This window comes from Cephus cinctus, unplaced genomic scaffold, assembly GCF_000341935.2.
Source record: "Cephus cinctus unplaced genomic scaffold, Ccin1 Ccin1_scaffold0331, whole genome shotgun sequence".
In the NCBI taxonomy this organism is placed as follows: Eukaryota; Metazoa; Arthropoda; class Insecta; order Hymenoptera; family Cephidae; genus Cephus; species Cephus cinctus.
In genome coordinates, this window is record NW_014333028.1 from 442,127 (window position 1) to 460,316 (window position 18,190).

Here is an 18,190-nt window from a genome sequence, read left to right on the forward strand (position 1 = left end):
GGCGTCAAAAGACAGATTAAATTTTCAAAATCTTACCGTACAGCGACAAGCACTTAAAATTTGTCAAATTTTCGAAATTCCCGCTCACCGCCCGTTTAGGTATTCCCAAATGAAAAATCATTGTCCCAGCTCCCTGTTGCAAAAGCGTGCAGTAAAACGCGACTGGTAAACCGAATCGAATCGGATTTCGATACAAAATTTCACCGAAAGAAATCGATAGTGTACGAAATTTTTTTTTTCTTTTTTTTTCACAAATTACTCATTATCGCCATTACAGTTTTCGCAATAACCAAACCCAGCTGGATACGACATCTACGGCTCCGATCGAGATCCCGAAATGACTTAGCCAGAATAATATCGCGAAGGATTTTTGAAAAAAAAAAAAAAAAATTGGAACCGCGCCTCTGAATTTCGAACACGACAAAATCGAAAAAAAAAATAAACAAAGAAAGATCTAACTTATCCTTGGCACGATGACCGGAAGTAGGGGTTCCGTGTTCGCCGACCCGTAAACGAAATACCGTTACGGCAGACATTAAAGCAGCTTTAAACGTTATAACGAAAATTGACACAACCATACATATGTATACAAACTAAGCGTGACCACGCGCAACGAAAAAAAAAAAAAAGAAATCGAAAAAAAAAACAATCCGAACGTATAATAAAAACATGAATGACACGCAGCCGCCACTCGATCCCTAATTTGCCAAGACCTCGAATTCGAGATTAAGAAAAAAAAAAAAAAGGAAAAAAAAATTGGTGTACACCAAACTCGTAAACGTTGAAGTTTAACGACGAAGGACGACAAGGTGAATTTCCATCGCGCGATTAAGATTCAGGGTCGCCGTCAAAAAAAAAAAATAAATAATTTCTCGCGTAACAAGACCAAAGTAAGGTAACGAGTGACGGTCGCGTAACGTCTAGAACCGACCCGTCGTGCCAGCCTCGATGACGAACATCTGTACTTTAATCGAAATGAGGTTAGATAATAACAACAGCAAATAATAATAAAGAAAAGCTCACCTCGGCCGCCATGAACGCGAAAGTATTGAAGGACACGAAAAAGAAGGCCGCAGCGGCGCACAGGAGCAGCATGAACAAGGACAGCGCCAGGATAGCCGCCAGAAGCCCAAGAAGACGAGCGTGACTCCATCCCGGTGTGGTGGGCGAGAATGATAGCTGTAATCAAAAAAAAAAAAAAAAAAAAAATTTTTTTTTTTTTTCAAAATCCCAATCATCCAACCACTCGGCACTTGACCAGTAAAATCGACACTGCCGATCGCGCTCTCTTATCTCAAACGATCGTTAACGTAAAATCATCCAACCACTCGGCACTTGACCAGTAAAATCGACACTGCCGATCGCGCTCTCTTATCTCAAACGATCGTTAACGTAAAATTGTTAATAAAATTCAAAAAATTTTTTTTTTTAATTTTTCAAATAATTTCACAAAAAATAATAACGACATCGCAGACAGTATATCGATGACTATTTTTGAAAGGCACTGCATCTACATATGCTATATACACATACTACGAGTATCCCGAGTACAATCTTACGAGTGTAAAAAATCAATCGATTCGGTTCGATCTATCGGACACGTGTACGAGGACAGTCGAAAAACGTCCGTATGACGTATTAAAGGATAAAAGGAGCCTTTCTATGTAGGCGAGTCGGAGCTACGGCACGTAAGACTTACTTACGTACCGTTTGCCGTGGTATCAAAGATGGCGTGCGCAAGTAACGAAAACTACGATCAATTGATATATTACAGCGACGATAAAATAACGATAACAAACGGGTGGTACGATTAAAAGTTATAGGGATCGATGAAAGTGACGTGTCCGGCGACGATCGATTTCGGGTTATGAGAAAATGGGGTTACGAGATGAAATTAGCATTTACCACGATACACGTGTATAACTCTATAGTGCATTTCCATGGCATACGCGTAACGTGTGTCATAAGCGTACGTGATAGGTCAGCCTCCCTACGTACCTGCAACCCCGTTACCTTCATTGCATTGAGTCAACGGGGTTTCGCGAATCTTGATATTCGCCGGGCGACAATAACCTCAAAGTTCCCGTGGTGCATCAGTGTACCAGGTCCCGACAGGGACAGGGTGGATTTGCCGAATCAATGCAATGATAATTTACGATACTTCGAGCGAGAGAGGACAATGTAATAATTCACGGATTAAATTGACCCCGTACGTCGAGTCGTTGGCCTTGACCTTGTGAAATTGGTCCAACTCGAAATCGAAGCGATTGCATCGAATTAATTATAAATACGTCGAGCACGTGGGCTATCATTAATAAATCCTTATCAACGTCAATGCCAGTCGTCCCAATGCCAAGGTCGTATTGCGCAATGACACCTTCGACATACGAACGCCACCGGATTTGTCTGTAGTCGCGATCGTGTCAACAGGTAACTGTTATACCTGGTGTTTCAAAAGCAGGGTGGATTCGGTGCTGACAGTCACGTAGCAATGCTGATCGATCCCGTTAATTTGTAATTGAGGCTAATCTACTAATTGACACACTGGGTATACCGTGTAACGTGTACAAATGAGTGTTGATATTTTTTTTTATCGGATAAAAATTTTGGGAAAAAATTATCCATGGATAGGACTAAGTATATGTGTATATGCATATGTAATTTTTGAAAGATATAAGGGGGGTACTCACATATTCAAAACGGTCCTTGCACAGCTGACTCAGGAGACTGAGAAAACCCAGAGCCGTGAACCAGGCGCACCAGAGGATCACCTCGTCCATGTACTGAACGTTCAGAACGCCAAATACGAATATGAACTTGTAGAAGACGAAATTCCAAAACTTGTCCTTCAGGTGCTGCCGCTCGGATACGCGAAGCTCGCCGAACACCAGCTTTTGGATCGACTTGCCCAGGAGAATAAGGACGCAGTACGCCATGTTGATGAGGGTCTGTAAAAGGTGAAACAGGTTTTATTCGATGCATTTAACGTTGGCATTAATTGCCAATGGGAAATTCTTATTGATCTATCGCGCTTATCTTTATACGTTCTAATGGCGTACGTGACGACGTACAGGAGGCTTGGAAAATCCTGTCGCTGGGTAATCGTGCACTCAGTTGCTACACGGAGTCGATAGCAAATCGTATGAAAGATTCATTAGTCCGTTTATGATTAACTGGTGACGTGGAGATTCAAGTAAATTTATGGTGTTTTATATATATATATATATATATATATATATATATATGTACGTATGTATATGGGGGGCATTGAAGTTGCAATAACAACATTTTTCTTTCACCTATACAGGGTGTCCCAAAATTACCTGACCAACGGGGTATGGCGGTGTTCGGGAGGCACCACTGATCACGAAAATGACCTTCCTTTTGTGCGGAAGGTCATAGTTTTTAAATGGGAGCAGGTCAAAGTTGACCAATCAGAGGGAGGCGTCAAGAGAAACGTAGACACCTACGAACTCTGAGTTTTCTTCCCTCGCTTTTGTTTTTCAGTGGCTTCGGGCGGGATGACGTCAGCCGAAGACATGCCTATTGGAAAGAAGAATCAAGCCACCGAGAAAGAAAAGCGAGGGAAGATAAGTCAGAGTTCGTAGGTGCCTACGTTTCTCGTGACGTCACGCTCTGATTGGTCAACTTTGATCTGCTCCCATTTAAAAGCTACGACCTTCCGGACAAAAGGAAGGTCATTTTCGTGATCAGTGGTGCCTCCCGAGCACCGCCATACCCCGTTGGTCTGGTAATTTTGGGACACCCTGTATACAAGAAACGTTCGATTGAGTGTACGTCGTGTGAACGAGGCTTGAGGGAGTTGAAAGACGTAAATAATTGGCGTATCTACGGGCATACGTTGGATTCTGCAATTTGATTTGGAAATTTGGGTTTACCCGGTAGTAGGTGTATCATTGTCAATCCGATAAATATTTATATTGATTTTAGGTTCTTACGGTACCACAAATTATGTATATACATATACGCGAATATATTATTTTAAGTATGTTCTAACGGGGTGGCGACTTTGTAAACTTGCAGTGCCAATTCGTGCAACTATTGTTATTATTATTAATCAATGCAAAGTTATTACAGTCACGTCTACCCCCTGTCCCTTCATGCCTTGCTTATACGTATTCAAGGATTATTTTCACTTTCCCGACGCACTCGCGGACTTACTCGACACCCCGTATATATCAGTCGAGGATTGCAATAACGACGGCCTTAGGAATCGTTCGTAGCCGACTTAACGGTAAGAGCCTCACCCCTCGTGTGCTTAAGCAGAACTTATTGGCCGATAAAGTCAGTGGAGCCGGGAGTCGTGGCTTTCGTCGATCGACCGGAAGTAGAGGTATGATTTTGGAAAAAAAAAAAAAAAATAAAAAATTTTCGGACTTACTCGACACCCCGTATATATCAGTCGAGGATTGCAATAACGACGGCCTTAGGAATCGTTCGTAGCCGACTTAACGGTAAGAGCCTCACCCCTCGTGTGCTTAAGCAGAACTTATTGGCCGATAAAGTCAGTGGAGCCGGGAGTCGTGGCTTTCGTCGATCGACCGGAAGTAGAGGTATGATTTTGGAAAAAAAAAAAAAAAATTCAAAAATTTTTTTCTAACACAGCTCAAAGCGCTTACGTACGATTGATAATGAATCAAGTTAAATTTGGATTTTTTTTTAAACCTCACTTCTCAGTCGCCGGTCGAACGTGTATGAATTCCAAAAAAAATATCGATTTTATTTCAATAAATTATGTAAATTTAATATACTCTCTTTTTTGCCTATTTTCTTTTTTGTCATTCTCATATAATTAATCCAATTTGCGATCAATGGATCCCGATGAACGTATAGTATCTGTAAGAGAAATTAATCAAGCGCATCCAATTATACAGTTTAATGGATTCGCAAGGTACAGTATAATAATAACAATCGCCCAATTAGCCCCTCAATTTTTATATATTTCGCGCCTCGGCGCAATCAACGAATCAATTCGCAATTATCAATGTTAAGTAGGTCGCTGATTCCTATTGATTGGAATTTCGTTTTTCCATTTTTCGACAAATTTTTTTTTTATTAAAAAATATACCCAACGCTCGTTAACATAATAAATTGTATACCAACGAAATGAATTTCCAGCGAGCGACCTTCGCGCGATAAATTAACGGGATAACGAGCCGTTGATATATAATAATTTGTATTAATTAACACGTCAATTGCATAAGAGGACATTAGAATATTTTATCCATAAATGAATAAAGCAGTAACGCGTCGTCGTAAAATATGAAAATCTGACGATTCGCGAAATTCATATACGCGATGTATGATAATTAGAGTTTCACGATTAAAACGTTCTAATAGTCGCGTCTAATTGTAAGCCGACGTTACGTAATAATATTTTAATATTCAGCCTGTATCGCATATATATCTATATATACATATGCACGTGTTAACACGCGACTAATAAGAAGATAACGAATGATAAATGTGGATCCAATAACACATTTGTCGTACGAGGAAAACAAAAAGGTCCGAGAAAACAATTTACGTGAAATCCCAAAATACCACGAACAACGTATACGAGAAAAAAGATAAGAAAAAAAAACAAAAAAAAAACGAAATTCCATTGATTCGAGCGATACGATTAAATTTACTACCGTTATCGATCGTTGCGATCGAATAAATGAAAAAAAAAATTTTTAATCAGACGTAAAATTATCAAAAAATCCAATTTGACTGATAACTTCAATTTATTGCATAATGCAATCCTGACTTTCATATAAACCCGAACGAAAAAATTTTTATAAAAAAAAAAATGATTATAATCATTTACAAGGTCGTATTCAGCTACGCGTACGATAAAACGTACAGAATTAAGCACGTGTACGGTAGCTGCAAAAAGGCGGCAAATTTGAACGTCCAATTTAACGGCGTACAGAGACCAGCGCTGCGGATGACGTAAAAGAAGGTTCGATTGTTGCAAAGTTCGACTAACAATGATCGAAGACAGTATTAAGGCCGCCGGCAGAACCGCGTAAAATTGCAGTGCACGTGACTTCCGGTTTTTCGCAAAATTAAGGCCCGTACACGTGTCAGATTTTTCGCTTCGCCCGTGGGACGCGTGCATGAAAATTCATAAGTGGCTGCTGGTGCATTAATTGTGCGCGACGTTATGCAACATCATCTCATTGTGAACGGAACCACTGTGGTTATTATTTTTTTTCATACTGAAAAGAAAAAAAAAAGAATTACGTTCCCACCGTTACCTCGCAGCTGCAACACTGGAGTCTCGCGTGCATGCATTTGCTTACCGCTGGTACAGGTTAGGTTGCGGGGGCTTGCTTATTCTTAATTTCATATTTTCCAAGGTACTTATCGGCGCAGCTGCACGTTATACGTGAACGCACAATACGTAAAGTAACAGTGCGCATGCGCGCACGGGCCGCACGTGCAAACGCGAAGCACTGCGCTTCGAGCGTCGAAAATTTAATATTTTCGACTTTGACTAACGAACCGGTAAAAATTTCATTTCTATTATTATTATTATTTCATTACTGACATACAACATACCCAACTGACTGGTATGGGAGACTATCGGTAATTAAAAAAATATTTTTTACTTTGACAGGATTAATAATTTTTCATATATTTTTCGCTGCGTTGACAAAACTTATCATTTTTTATTTTCGATTCCAGGATAAAAACCGATGCCGAAAATTATCAAAGGCTACGCCCGTTCACGATGGCATAGGCTTTCGATGATTCAATCTGGTTGGCATTGAGCAATCAGTGGAATTAATTGCACTGGATTCGGCTGGAGTCCGGAGTTTCGGGAGTCGCGCGAAATAAAAACGAGGGTTTAACGGCTAATTATTTGGGTGCCTAAATTTTGGACTGAAAAAAAAAAAGTATGCGATTTCGTGTATATCTGCAGTGCAGACCGGCATTCCGGTTCGTTATGCATCATTACGTGTCTGACTATATATACGTATATATTGCAGATAGGCATAGTACCGTGCTGGGAAATAAAAGAAAATCGTTTTTCCCGATAAATCTCGGCAAATTTCTTTTTTTTTGAGAATTTGACATTTTTTTATAATGCGAAATGCCACTCGAGCGAGGGTAAATGAGAAGATAAATTTATTCAATATAAACATTGAAAAAAGGTGGGTATAAATTTTACTCGCGTTAATTTAACAGTTAAGGAGTGCTCGGACGAACAAAAATTATTTTAACTATTCCAGGTAAACGGGAATGATAATAAATAATAAGCGACAGTTTCACGGTGTCATGAATATTTCGCGAGTGCAAGTGGAATAGAGCGCGGAAGACGTAAGAGACATTACGTAGCCCAGAGGTTGTTGCGCATGACGCAACGTCTCGGGACGAATGGAAATAATGCGATCTTTTCAGCGACAAATCCTTGTTCTGTGTCGCGGCAAGTAAAGTCAGAATAACGACCGTTTCGTTAAAAACGAAAGAAAAAAAATAGAAACGCGAGAAATGTGGTTGAGCGATGGAAGAAAAAAAATTTTTTTTTAAAAGTATATATATTTTTTCTAATCGATCAGCTCTTATCAATTATATTGATTTCTCACTGATAACCTATGTATATATAAATATAGGTTATCAGTAAACGATCGATAGAATTGATAAGAGCCGACCGATAAGAAAATTATTTTTTAACAGTTACGACTATTGTAAATGTAAAAGGAAGAAAGTTCACCAAGCGAATTGCGCGAGCCAATGATTCAATATGTGACGTCATATATCAAATCCAGTTGACAGAACATAAAGATGAGTTTTTGGTGTATCGCAAGGTTGTGTAGGAAGAGTAAAATTGTTCAGTGAAATTATTAGCCTCCACCGATTTAGACTGTCGTGTAATCTTTTAGAAAAGTCCAATGACTTTCGACTGTTAATTAACCCCTGACCGAGTCCGCGTTTATTTTTAACTAAATTTGGATAACAATGGTCGGTTGTAATGGTTGAATTAGAAATAACTGTCGTTATAATATTAAACTAATGTCTTACCAAGTACAGCACAAGTCATGACTTTTAAAGCAACGTAAAGCAAAATTGTATAGAAAACGTGAGATTCATGCTGGATTTTAAATATTTCCTTCGCTTTGAAATTCAAATTGACGTCTACGACTTCGGTCAGGGGGTTAATCATTGTTGAGTGATACTAAAAATTGAAATTATAATCTCACCCAAATGCATCCTGGTTCCTGTACCATACAGGCCAGAAGTTCTTCAAGATGGACGCCGATCGTCCTGGAGTCGTTTGCGATGCCATTTCCCGTGACGTTGTTGCCGTCACCGACGGCGATTTCCGTTTGATTAGTACGCCAGGCAGGATCTTTGACGATTTGCGCGGCATAGTACACCGAACACGATAAGATGGCAATGCTTATCGTGGTGTAAACACGTATACTCGGGACCGGCAAGCGGTCCAGAAAGACCATCGGCATATTCCGCTCAATTTTGGCAAATTTACGTCACACCTTTCGATTATTAATACCACTCCTTCCTTCGTTTACTTATGTCGGACGAAGCGATTTCCCGCTTCGGGCACTCCACACGCCTGCGTGCAGCTTAATAATTTTCTGTAAACAGATAAGGTAAATATTAACAAAGTTAGAATATGGATTTTTTGTAAGATCAACATTCGTACAAGAAATGGTATCAATCGAATTCCTCGGTACTGCGCGTGCAGTGATATCACTGATAAATTAATAATTAAAAGCATCAATGTCGAACAATTGAATTAGGCCTGAAATTGATTCTCCTAATTACAAAATGACAATAATGATTGGATCGTCAGCGTGCTGATTTATTTATTTATTATTCTGACAGCTAGGAACCTGTCAAACCTTTTTTTTTCACCATAAACCATGTTTTACGTTATGGGACGTGGCAGTTGATAAATGATTTTAAAAAGTGGCAATTGATTGAAAAAAGGGAGGGTGCACAGTGAATTATAAAAAGAAACAATTACACTCAGCATGAGAAACAGTTGTGATATATTGAACAGGTATTGTAGGCAGTAAACGATGTGTATCAAATACGACAGTTCTACGCCACATCGATCGTCCGGACAATTTCTAGAGCCACGTAAGAGAACGAGCAGAGCCTTCGTATAGGCATAGTGGATGATAAATATACGTCTTTAATTGAGATTACAGGTTACAGGTACGTGTCAAATAATTAACGCGAGAAAATACAGTTATAACGTGGAATTAGTTTAGTCCGACTAGACAGTTTAAATTTCATTTCAGCGACGTGTACGATATTGTATCTTAAAATTGCTGTATTACCGACCCAACCAAAAATTGTATAATTTCACACGATTGCGCAACAGCAGCTGCAGCTTATGCTGTTGCACAAATCAGGCCAAATATCTTAACGTATCTGACAGTTTCCATTGTACCATTGAGCGTTCCACCTTCTCTTATTGTACAAATATCAAAGATAATTACGTACAATAATCTACAGTCGATTGCGTATAAAAAATTGTGACATGCATAATTTTTTCTTAATATATTATGTTCTGTGGACTAATGCCATATGGAGATTGCATAAGTACATCGAAACTTTATGGAAATTCTTATTTATATGTTTTTATAGATTACAATTGGATCGCGCGACACGTGAGATTGTTGGATACAAAATAATAACTTATGATGTATGGTTAACTCTGTCAAGAAGGAATGACAACACTTTAGCGTGCAGCAGACATTTAACGTTTCAAAAAAGATGTCTATAAAATGCCAAAAACAGTTGTTACAATCAAATACATGAAATACACGTAAGAAATCGACGCAGTGTCTCTCAATAGGGAATTTTCAAGGTGAGACGCGATGCGGATGCGACAAGTCAATCTTGGCGAGCGAAATCGTCGCCGTAAAGTCTCCTGACAGTCGCCAAGACGTTTCTGACATTCGTGGTCTACAACGAAGGTATTTGAATTGGGTCTAACAAATACCAAACGATAGTCTTGCAAAACAATAGCCCTCGTAATTACACTGCAGAGACAGACAATATATCCGTAATATTCGCATGACGTGATATTCGAGTGAACTTTCAAAGGTAAGAAAAAAAAAAGTGCCTTACCGTAGTTACTTCTTATTGGTATCGCTGACAGCAGTTCCTTAACCTCTCTTCCAATTTGTAATACCAAGCTCGAATTCGTGGCTTCCAATCGAACGTGTTGTCACAATTCCTCACAGATTCGTCAACGCTCTCGACGATCACTCTTCTTCATGCACTTTTACACAAGTCGAAAAAAATATATAACGGACGCGACGCGTCGCGTCACGTACGTGAATTGTCTCTGGTCGTTGGGATGTTTAGCAGCACTGCCAAAAATTTCTAGTCGCCAGGGAGTTTTATTTATAACGTGGCGCTTGTCGCTGATTTTTTAAAATATTTTTTTCTAACGACACCGGCGACGACTCAGGCGCATTTCGCGACGTTCTCACGGAATCAGCAAAGCACGACCCTCATGGATTTGATACCCATCCTTATGGGAATTTCCGTTTTACTTTATCAGGCACGATCAAGATCGAATGATTTTCTAACACGGTTTTTTACGTTCCTTCGAATTTTAACGTCGTCTTGACGCTCGGTGAAAACGATTTTTCTCACCCGTCCTCGAGACACACTCGCGGCACGAATCAACTAGAATGAACTGACTGTAACAGACGGTGTGGCTTTGAAAGCGACGATACGCCACCGCGATGCGTTTACAACTGCGTGACTGTCGCGATATTGGAAAACATTGACGTACTCGGTCGGTATTGTAGATACCTCAATACGGAAGAAAAAGTGGCTGCCGCTTACTACTAGCGCCGCTTGATCTGGATCAGTATGTATTTTGATTTTTCTTTATTACAGTGTATTTTTATGGGCTTTTTTTCTAACAAATTAAAAGTATTAAAATTAGTTTTTTCACAGGGCCGTCTGAAATCGAGTGACATTATTGAGTTCTTGTTTATCATGAGTCTTCTATTTTAGGATTGTAGCAAGTGGTATGCTTGCCATTGCTATTGTAAGGTCGGTGCCAATTTCCGCATTGATTTCTTTCTACTTTTGGCCCCTTGACAATATTTATATGTTTGCTCGTTTTGATAACTATTTTTATAATAGCGTGGGCGTTGTATAGTCTTGACCTTCCGTTTATTTTCTAATTAAGGTGAACACTGTTGGGTAGTTATTGGACTTCATGTATTTTAATAGATGACTGGGTTTTTTTATTGTTAATGTCTTGCATCAGAATTGGATGTACATTTTTTTTTTCTTTATATTTAGTAATGGTTACTGTTATGTATTTTATGCCAACAGCTTGGGACCATGGAAAACGTTATAGATGCACACTGGTTTTCCTTAGCATCGCAAGGGAACATTTACTCGATGACTAAATTATGTTCTAATAATTGTAACAAAGTATTGGTTGCATCGTTGAAGAGAAAGATATACACCTGCGAGTATCATCGTACTCCAAAGCAAAGTCTGAGACCGTTGGTCAAGGAGTTACTCTTCACATACATTCCTAGTTTGTATATTCATTATAGCAGCTTTCAATATTCCTAAGTTTCGAGTTCAATTTAATAGCAAATACATTTTTTTTCTTTGGCATATATTAGGCGGAGCAGAAATTGTTGCAATTGATGCATATAATAAGTCTGAAACTGGAAATGAATTTGTAATAGGAATAACTATCTTGAAACCTAGCGGAGAGACTTCGGTGGAGAGATATTTAAATATTTACACTGAAGGGGAGGGTGATGGGGAAGGTGACGAGAGTAGTTCCATAGAAGCAATTGCGCAAAATTGTCTTATGGTTGAATTATCATACACACCTTACCAATTATATCATACAGTAATACCGCACAAAGATTTATCCAATGAGGTGAGATCTGAAGAAATATGTTAGTGAAAGAATATTTGCATTATTTTAAAGTAGATGTTGCTTCTTTTATTCAGATTGTTTGGTTATTGTCTGGAAGCGATTTTGAAGTACATATGATTCGCGAAGATAGAGGAAGTCATGGATACGCTGAATCAGCTATTGAAAATTACTTTCCAGAACTGAGCAACCTGCTAGCAATTGCATTGTGCATCGACATATACTATTACAAGAATTTTACAAGGTTAATATTTTATATTCGATCGTTCCACTATAATACAGTCTATAACTTAATTACGTTTTATGTATAGGAGAATAACTGTAGTGGGTTGTGAGTGTGGATTAGTCAAGATTGCAATAATGAATGTAGAAGAGTTAAAAGTAATTGAAAGTTGGGTACTAAGATATGATAATCCTATATCCAGTGTGAAGATATTTCCACATGAAAATACTGTGTCAAAGCCTGCATTTTTTAATTCCGAAGACAAAGATATTGGTAATTCTAATTAACAAATTGTCACTTTCCAACTTTTCATTTTTCTCGTCCTGTACCATAATATTTACCTCATTCCAACGTACATTCATTTAAATTATTTATAGATAGTGTTGACGATGAGAAGGAGCCTATCTTAAACATTCTCCTCGTCAATTCAGTGAATCCTTCGGTTGTTTTCATGTGAGTTTACTTCTATCTACTCAATATAATCTTATTAAATAACTATCATTCGTTGAAATAAGATTTATGAGTAAAAAAACATTTATTCCTTTATACCTGAAAACTTAAGAATTAAACAATTAATTTCTCTCTCTTAACTATTAGGAATATTTTGCATCGTGGTGTGAGCGAAGATGTGACTTTAGCTGGTAGCGAATTGTCTGACTGTGTTGTATGTTCTTGCATAGCAGATATAAACATGGATGGTCGTAATGAGATACTGTTAGGTACATATGGCCAAGAAATTTTAGTATATACATTAAATGACGGCAATTGGGATTTGACTGAGAAACGATTATTCGAAGCTCCTGTACATTCGATTTGTTACATGGATTTGACTGGCGATGGAATGAAGGAACTTGTTGTTTTAACACAACGTGGCGTTCATATTTTACAGGTCATTATTTCATTCTATGTTAATACTTTTAATTAGACAGTCTTTTATTACGCATTGGCAGAATGTCTTAAAACTGTTTGTCTCTACAGCACGATCCAAGGGACGTTAAAAGAAAATGGGTAGAGCGTTTGAGAAAAATAATGGCAACGAGAAGTGAGCACTGAAGAAACAATAACTTTTTATATAAATATAAAGTAATGATAGATGTAACAAATAATATTCATTAATATATTTCATCTATAGCATGTTAAAGACGTTCTCACTGAATTTATTCGAAAAATAATATTTACATTGCCGAGTATACCATGGAATTGCCATTTTTATAATCAATCTGATCAACCAAAACTGTAAATCATTAATACAAGTTGATAATAAAACCTAGTCAATCTTTTAATTCTCGTCTTGTCGATGGCCCTAATAAAAGCATTTAATTTCAAATTTTTCTTAGGACCTTCCTTTATCAAATGTTGTCATGTAAAAGAAATATAATATGCTGATGAAAACGTTTTTGATATTTATGAAACGATGATATTAATCTATATGTTAAAGGACCGTCTTCACAATTAAAGTTCTTTATTACATTAGATCTACATTTATATAAATATTTTAATATAATCTATCTTTCCTAAAAGTTTCGCTCTTGTGTTTTGTATGATCCTAATGTGTTATCTAACAATTGCATTTATCGGTTGGTTGTGGGTATTACAATAACAGAGTTCATCTAAATAATTGGACAGCGTTCTTAACGGAAGTTATGGAAGGACTTAATTAAATGCACAGTAATCTGAGTTTTGTATATTATACAACATGGCTGCGCTCAAAGTAAACAAAATATATCAGCATGATAATATTCAGCGCGTCGATTCCTTTCACAATCTTCAAATCTCTCTAGACAAAATAATAACGCAATATTATATAGATTTCACCAATCACTTCACTGCGACAAAGCCAGTGATTAAATTAAGAAACATAACGAACACTTTGTCCTCCCCAAGTGCAGACGTCACAGATTCATGGGACACCAGCTATCTTTCATCTATAAATAAATAATTTTATTGAATTTCATCGTTCCACATTCTTGCTCTTTCTATTGATATCAAACCAGTACGAAATAATCATCTCAAAAGGATGTCATACACTCATGATCATCATTTAGATACAATTACACATAGTTTCTTCATCGAAACATCATCAGCATCATTAAAGTGGTCATCTATTTTACACCGTAATCATTTAGCATTATCAAACATCCTATATGATTCCTGTAACCTACTGTATTCATCGATAAGGGCAATTATATATACATAGACATATAGAGTTTAAAACAGATTTGATTTGCACGACATCCCATTTACTAATTTACAAAAAAGAAGGAAAAAAAAAGTGTTTCCATTTCATCATAAGTTCCACAACATAGGACAATGAAACATAAATTCTTCATAACTGTAATCCAGTACACTCCAAGTACCCTAAAAATTGCTAAGATCATCAATACGTTAAGTTAATCCATTTTCATTGAACTTATTGTCAATCAATTCTAAAAATGAATATATTTCATTACAAAGAAAATAAAGAATATAAGAAAAATATGAAAATTCAAGTAAACCATAACTCCATTTCTCGTACAGTGCAAAATCACATGAACACATAATCATATAGCCGTAAACTTATGCATATATGTATCCCCTACCCCCGTCCGACCATTATTACTTTTGAAAATTCAATTCAATTCGAGCGCAGCCAAAAATACCTTGATAGGTTCGAATATCTTAAATAGTATAATACAGCAGATATTACTCTAGCTTAAACGTCTTTAGTTGTCTCTATCAATAGATCAATGGTTAAATTGAGAAATCACCTTGTTCGTGTACACAGGATTATTAAGGCCAAACGCACCAAATGAAGTTCGAGAATGTCCATTTGATTTCTGTGATAGAAGAAACATCTATTGATCCGTTTGTACGAAATAACCCCGTATAGATTTATATATTTATATAAGTATATACACGTTCTACATTATGCACTATACTTATATAGATACCTATAAGTTTATATAAAGAACAGAAATATGAATTTAGAGCTATATTTTCCTTTCTCTCTGGAATCGCATGGAACGGTTAGATGCGTATCAAAACATATATACGTAGAATTTTTTTAAATCGTTATTTTTCAGCGATACGGCCGATATTGCCTTCAAAGAAGTGGAGGAACCTCTTGCAAGGTGATACGTGGTTGTAAAATAAATGTCGTTTCGTTATTGTCGTCAAACGTATTTCCTTTGCCATTGTGGCTTCCGTAACAGTTTTAGAAGTTAAGTATTTGAATTTTATATTTGGGTCCGATTAAAGGTTGCATTAATTAAATGATCATCCTCTTGCTGATCTTGAAAATCGAGTAATGCTAGGAGATGGTGGTAATTAAAGTGTCAAAAGAAAATTAAGGCATTGTTTATATTATTGTTTGACATCGACATGAATTTCCATGGGTTTGAAGGCAGGATCGGTCCAAGCTATTTCCAGCGCAGCTTAAATATATATTTAAATACTATACAAATCAGCTAAATATTTCACACTAATATCCAGTCCCGTGGTCCTTATTAATAAAAGCATGTGTCACTCACTTTTAATTGAACGTAAAATATTGTACTTTCTACTTAAAGACTCAGTTTACTTCTTAAAATTGATATTCAAGGTACGAACCATGGGACAGGACTTATTCACACATTGAGGTTCCATTGCACGAACAAAGAATAATAATAGTTTGCCAGATGCACATTATATAAAAGAAACTTTTGCCCGTGCAGCAGGACCTTTAACAGTCTTTTTGTTGAACTATAATCACCCATTTTTTTTAACTCCTTGACCTTCAGTGATCTTTCTTCTGCTTATGGCCAAAGTATTTTATTTATTCAATTTCAAACGTTCATGGCTCGATCAACGAAAAAAAACGCGTCTAAACAAATTATGACGTTAGAAGAAGTACAATTCAAAATTAAAACTAGTAGATTAATATTTCTAGTTTCCATCAGAATTAATTATAACGAAATCTAACGGCGAACTTACAATTGTTAATGACTCACTTTTTTTTAGTAAAAGTTGAGTATGAAAACAAATACATGAAATTCATTACTGAACGTGAATCACGCTTATTGAAAAATATTCACAGAGCTATAGAGATTTTTGAGCCATAAACGCACGAATTCTTTTCCCTTTCGAATTAGCCTCCTTTCTACATATGTTTATCAACTTCAGTCATCGAAAGAATAACTTTCGTATTTCAAATTCGTTACGTTACCACAGTGCTTGAACGCCATCTTGATAAATCAGAGTAGAGAAGAAAAATAATGTTGGAAACATGTTTAACTTCTAGAAGACGGGAAACCGATTTTTCAGCTCTACATGAATCTCACGTAGTTCCTCCGCTTTCATTTTAGCAAATTTCGAGTCAAAAACTCTAAGAGTCGTTAAAAAAACTTGGCCCGTTCTCTAAGGATTAACGTATATAGGTACAAGTTAACACGAAGAGACGCAACTGCAGTTAAATTACTCGCAAAACTGATGATAATATTGTTGATAATAATTAAAAACCATACCCAACATAACCGTCGTTCTACACTTTAATAACAAGAATTTTCAAAACTAATCAAATACGTACGTACTGCAGCCTGAACATTAATTTTACTTTGAAAGGGCCATCTTCATATGATTCACGACACAAAAGTGGCCCCTGAATAGAAAATTAATGCTGTGCTCTAGCCACATAATCTCATTTTGAGGGAGGAAAATAAATCCCAAAATTACAGTAATCATCAGCCACTGTTTCTCGAATACGATTTACATTAACGCCATTCTACGTAACAAAAACTCACAATGCTATTACAATTACCAATACCACGAAACCAATTAACCCTCAGGTTTTGCATTGACACCAATCATCAAATTCTCATAATGCATCACGTCACTCAGCAATCACAGTAAAAACTGATGACTATACAAGCTCATTAAGTTGTGTTCATTTATAATAAACGTTGAAAATTATCGAACGTCGCGCCTCTAGCGTCGTTAAATCGTACTTCTTCACACAATTCGAGTGTGACTGGCAAGCTTCGCGATTCCCAAGTTACCAAACGATGAACAAGATAGAATCTAAGTGATCGAACGATGATCTCTCTCTAATTACTCGTTAATTAATTTCCACTCTTCGTACCTTCCTCCAGGAATTCTCCAAAATCTCAAGGTGGTCCATCTAATCTAATCGACGTTATCCTGGAAGATCAGTTTGACGTATCCCGGTGTGCCTTCCAAAGGTACAGCACAAAATGGACAGATGGCAATGTAACCATTTGTTCCGTGAGGTATCGCAACCTTCTCCCAATATCTGTACAAAGGATTAATACAATTATAATGATCTCTATCTGCCTCGTGACTATCATTTAATAATTCAACGGTCGACTACACTTCTCCTTGTCGTCCAGGACTAGTTCCTAGAGCTACGATACGTACTTGACTGTTTTTTCCGTCGCCATATGGCCACACGGACTGAAGGCGTACGTAGGTGGCCCGCTGTCCACGTAAAATGCAGGTTCGATTCCCATGCAGAGTTTGACTATCGGTCCTGCCACCAAACACATCGGGCATCTCCTCGTCGCTTTATCTTTCTCCTGGCCCCAATCGTGATGGCCTTGAACGTGTCCGCATTTTAAATAAACGTACGGCTGCTGCTGCTGTGCTGAATCCGACGCTGCTTTCCGAGGGATTACCAGGGTGTTCAAGCCCACCGGACACTGTGGTCGACCAGCGTTTATCGCGTCGACCAATTCCTCCAAATCGTGCTTCGTCTGAAAATATATTTGACAATTAACAATCTATATACTTCGGAACGGTTATCGATCAAACAATTATATTTAAATTTGAAATTGTACAAGACTTGTAAAAATTATTAGCAGCTCCAGTTTTGTTGAAAGAGTTCAGCAGCGACCTTTGAATAACGTGGTGTCAAAGGCTACGCCTCCTAAGGCGTTCAGAATTAGGTAAATCATAAAGAAGGTTATGTTACATGGTCAATGTAAGAATTTTCATAAGAGGCTTCTTAAGAACGAGCCTTAAATAGGATTGAGGGATAAACCTTAATAGGATCTTTGGGTGCATTCGTTAAGCGGCATTTAATA

At 37.4% G+C, this 18,190-nt stretch overlaps 3 protein-coding genes across 11 annotated transcripts in view; 1 reads left to right on the top strand and 2 right to left on the bottom strand.

Moving 5' to 3' along the window:
* LOC107266994 (E3 ubiquitin-protein ligase AMFR) overlaps positions 1-10,754 on the bottom strand; it is a 14,045-nt gene extending 3,291 nt beyond the window's left edge. The window contains exons 1-4 of one of the 2 annotated variants that reach the window (XM_015738133.2): positions 10,117-10,754; positions 8,214-8,609; positions 2,691-2,948; positions 1,024-1,179 (exon numbers count right to left, since the gene is read on the bottom strand). In XM_015738133.2, the coding sequence (XP_015593619.1) occupies positions 1,024-1,179; positions 2,691-2,948; positions 8,214-8,474 (675 nt within the window). In that variant the 5' untranslated portion in view covers positions 8,475-8,609; positions 10,117-10,754. The remainder of the gene's footprint in view (positions 1-1,023; positions 1,180-2,690; positions 2,949-8,213; positions 8,610-10,116) is intronic. The other variant, XM_025084224.1, reaches the window with a different exon arrangement.
* Positions 9,911-13,417, top strand: LOC107266996 (KICSTOR complex protein kaptin). Of its 6 annotated transcripts, XM_015738145.2 has the most exons (9): positions 10,833-10,870; positions 10,960-11,058; positions 11,347-11,557; positions 11,649-11,914; positions 11,989-12,155; positions 12,223-12,407; positions 12,512-12,587; positions 12,732-13,023; positions 13,113-13,417. In XM_015738145.2, the coding sequence occupies exons 3-9, from the start codon at positions 11,356-11,358 to the stop codon at positions 13,185-13,187; spliced, it is 1,263 nt and encodes a 420-aa protein (XP_015593631.1). In that variant the 5' UTR covers positions 10,833-10,870; positions 10,960-11,058; positions 11,347-11,355; the 3' UTR covers positions 13,188-13,417. The 6 variants fall into 6 exon arrangements, with proteins under 6 accessions (XP_015593635.1, XP_015593634.1, XP_015593631.1 ...); XM_015738149.2 differs by lacking the exons at positions 10,833-10,870; positions 10,960-11,058 and adding an exon at positions 9,911-10,092; XM_015738148.2 differs by lacking the exon at positions 10,960-11,058 and having other exon boundaries at positions 10,805-10,870.
* Positions 13,418-13,579: 162 nt separating this feature from the next.
* LOC107266991 (protein pellino) overlaps positions 13,580-18,190 on the bottom strand; it is an 80,657-nt gene continuing 76,046 nt past the window's right edge. For all 3 annotated transcript variants that reach the window (XM_015738126.2, XM_015738129.2, XM_015738128.2), the window contains exons 6-7: positions 17,526-17,860; positions 13,580-17,400 (exon numbers count right to left, since the gene is read on the bottom strand). In XM_015738126.2, coding sequence (XP_015593612.1) covers positions 17,274-17,400; positions 17,526-17,860 — 462 coding nt within the window. In that variant the 3' untranslated portion in view covers positions 13,580-17,273. The remainder of the gene's footprint in view (positions 17,401-17,525; positions 17,861-18,190) is intronic.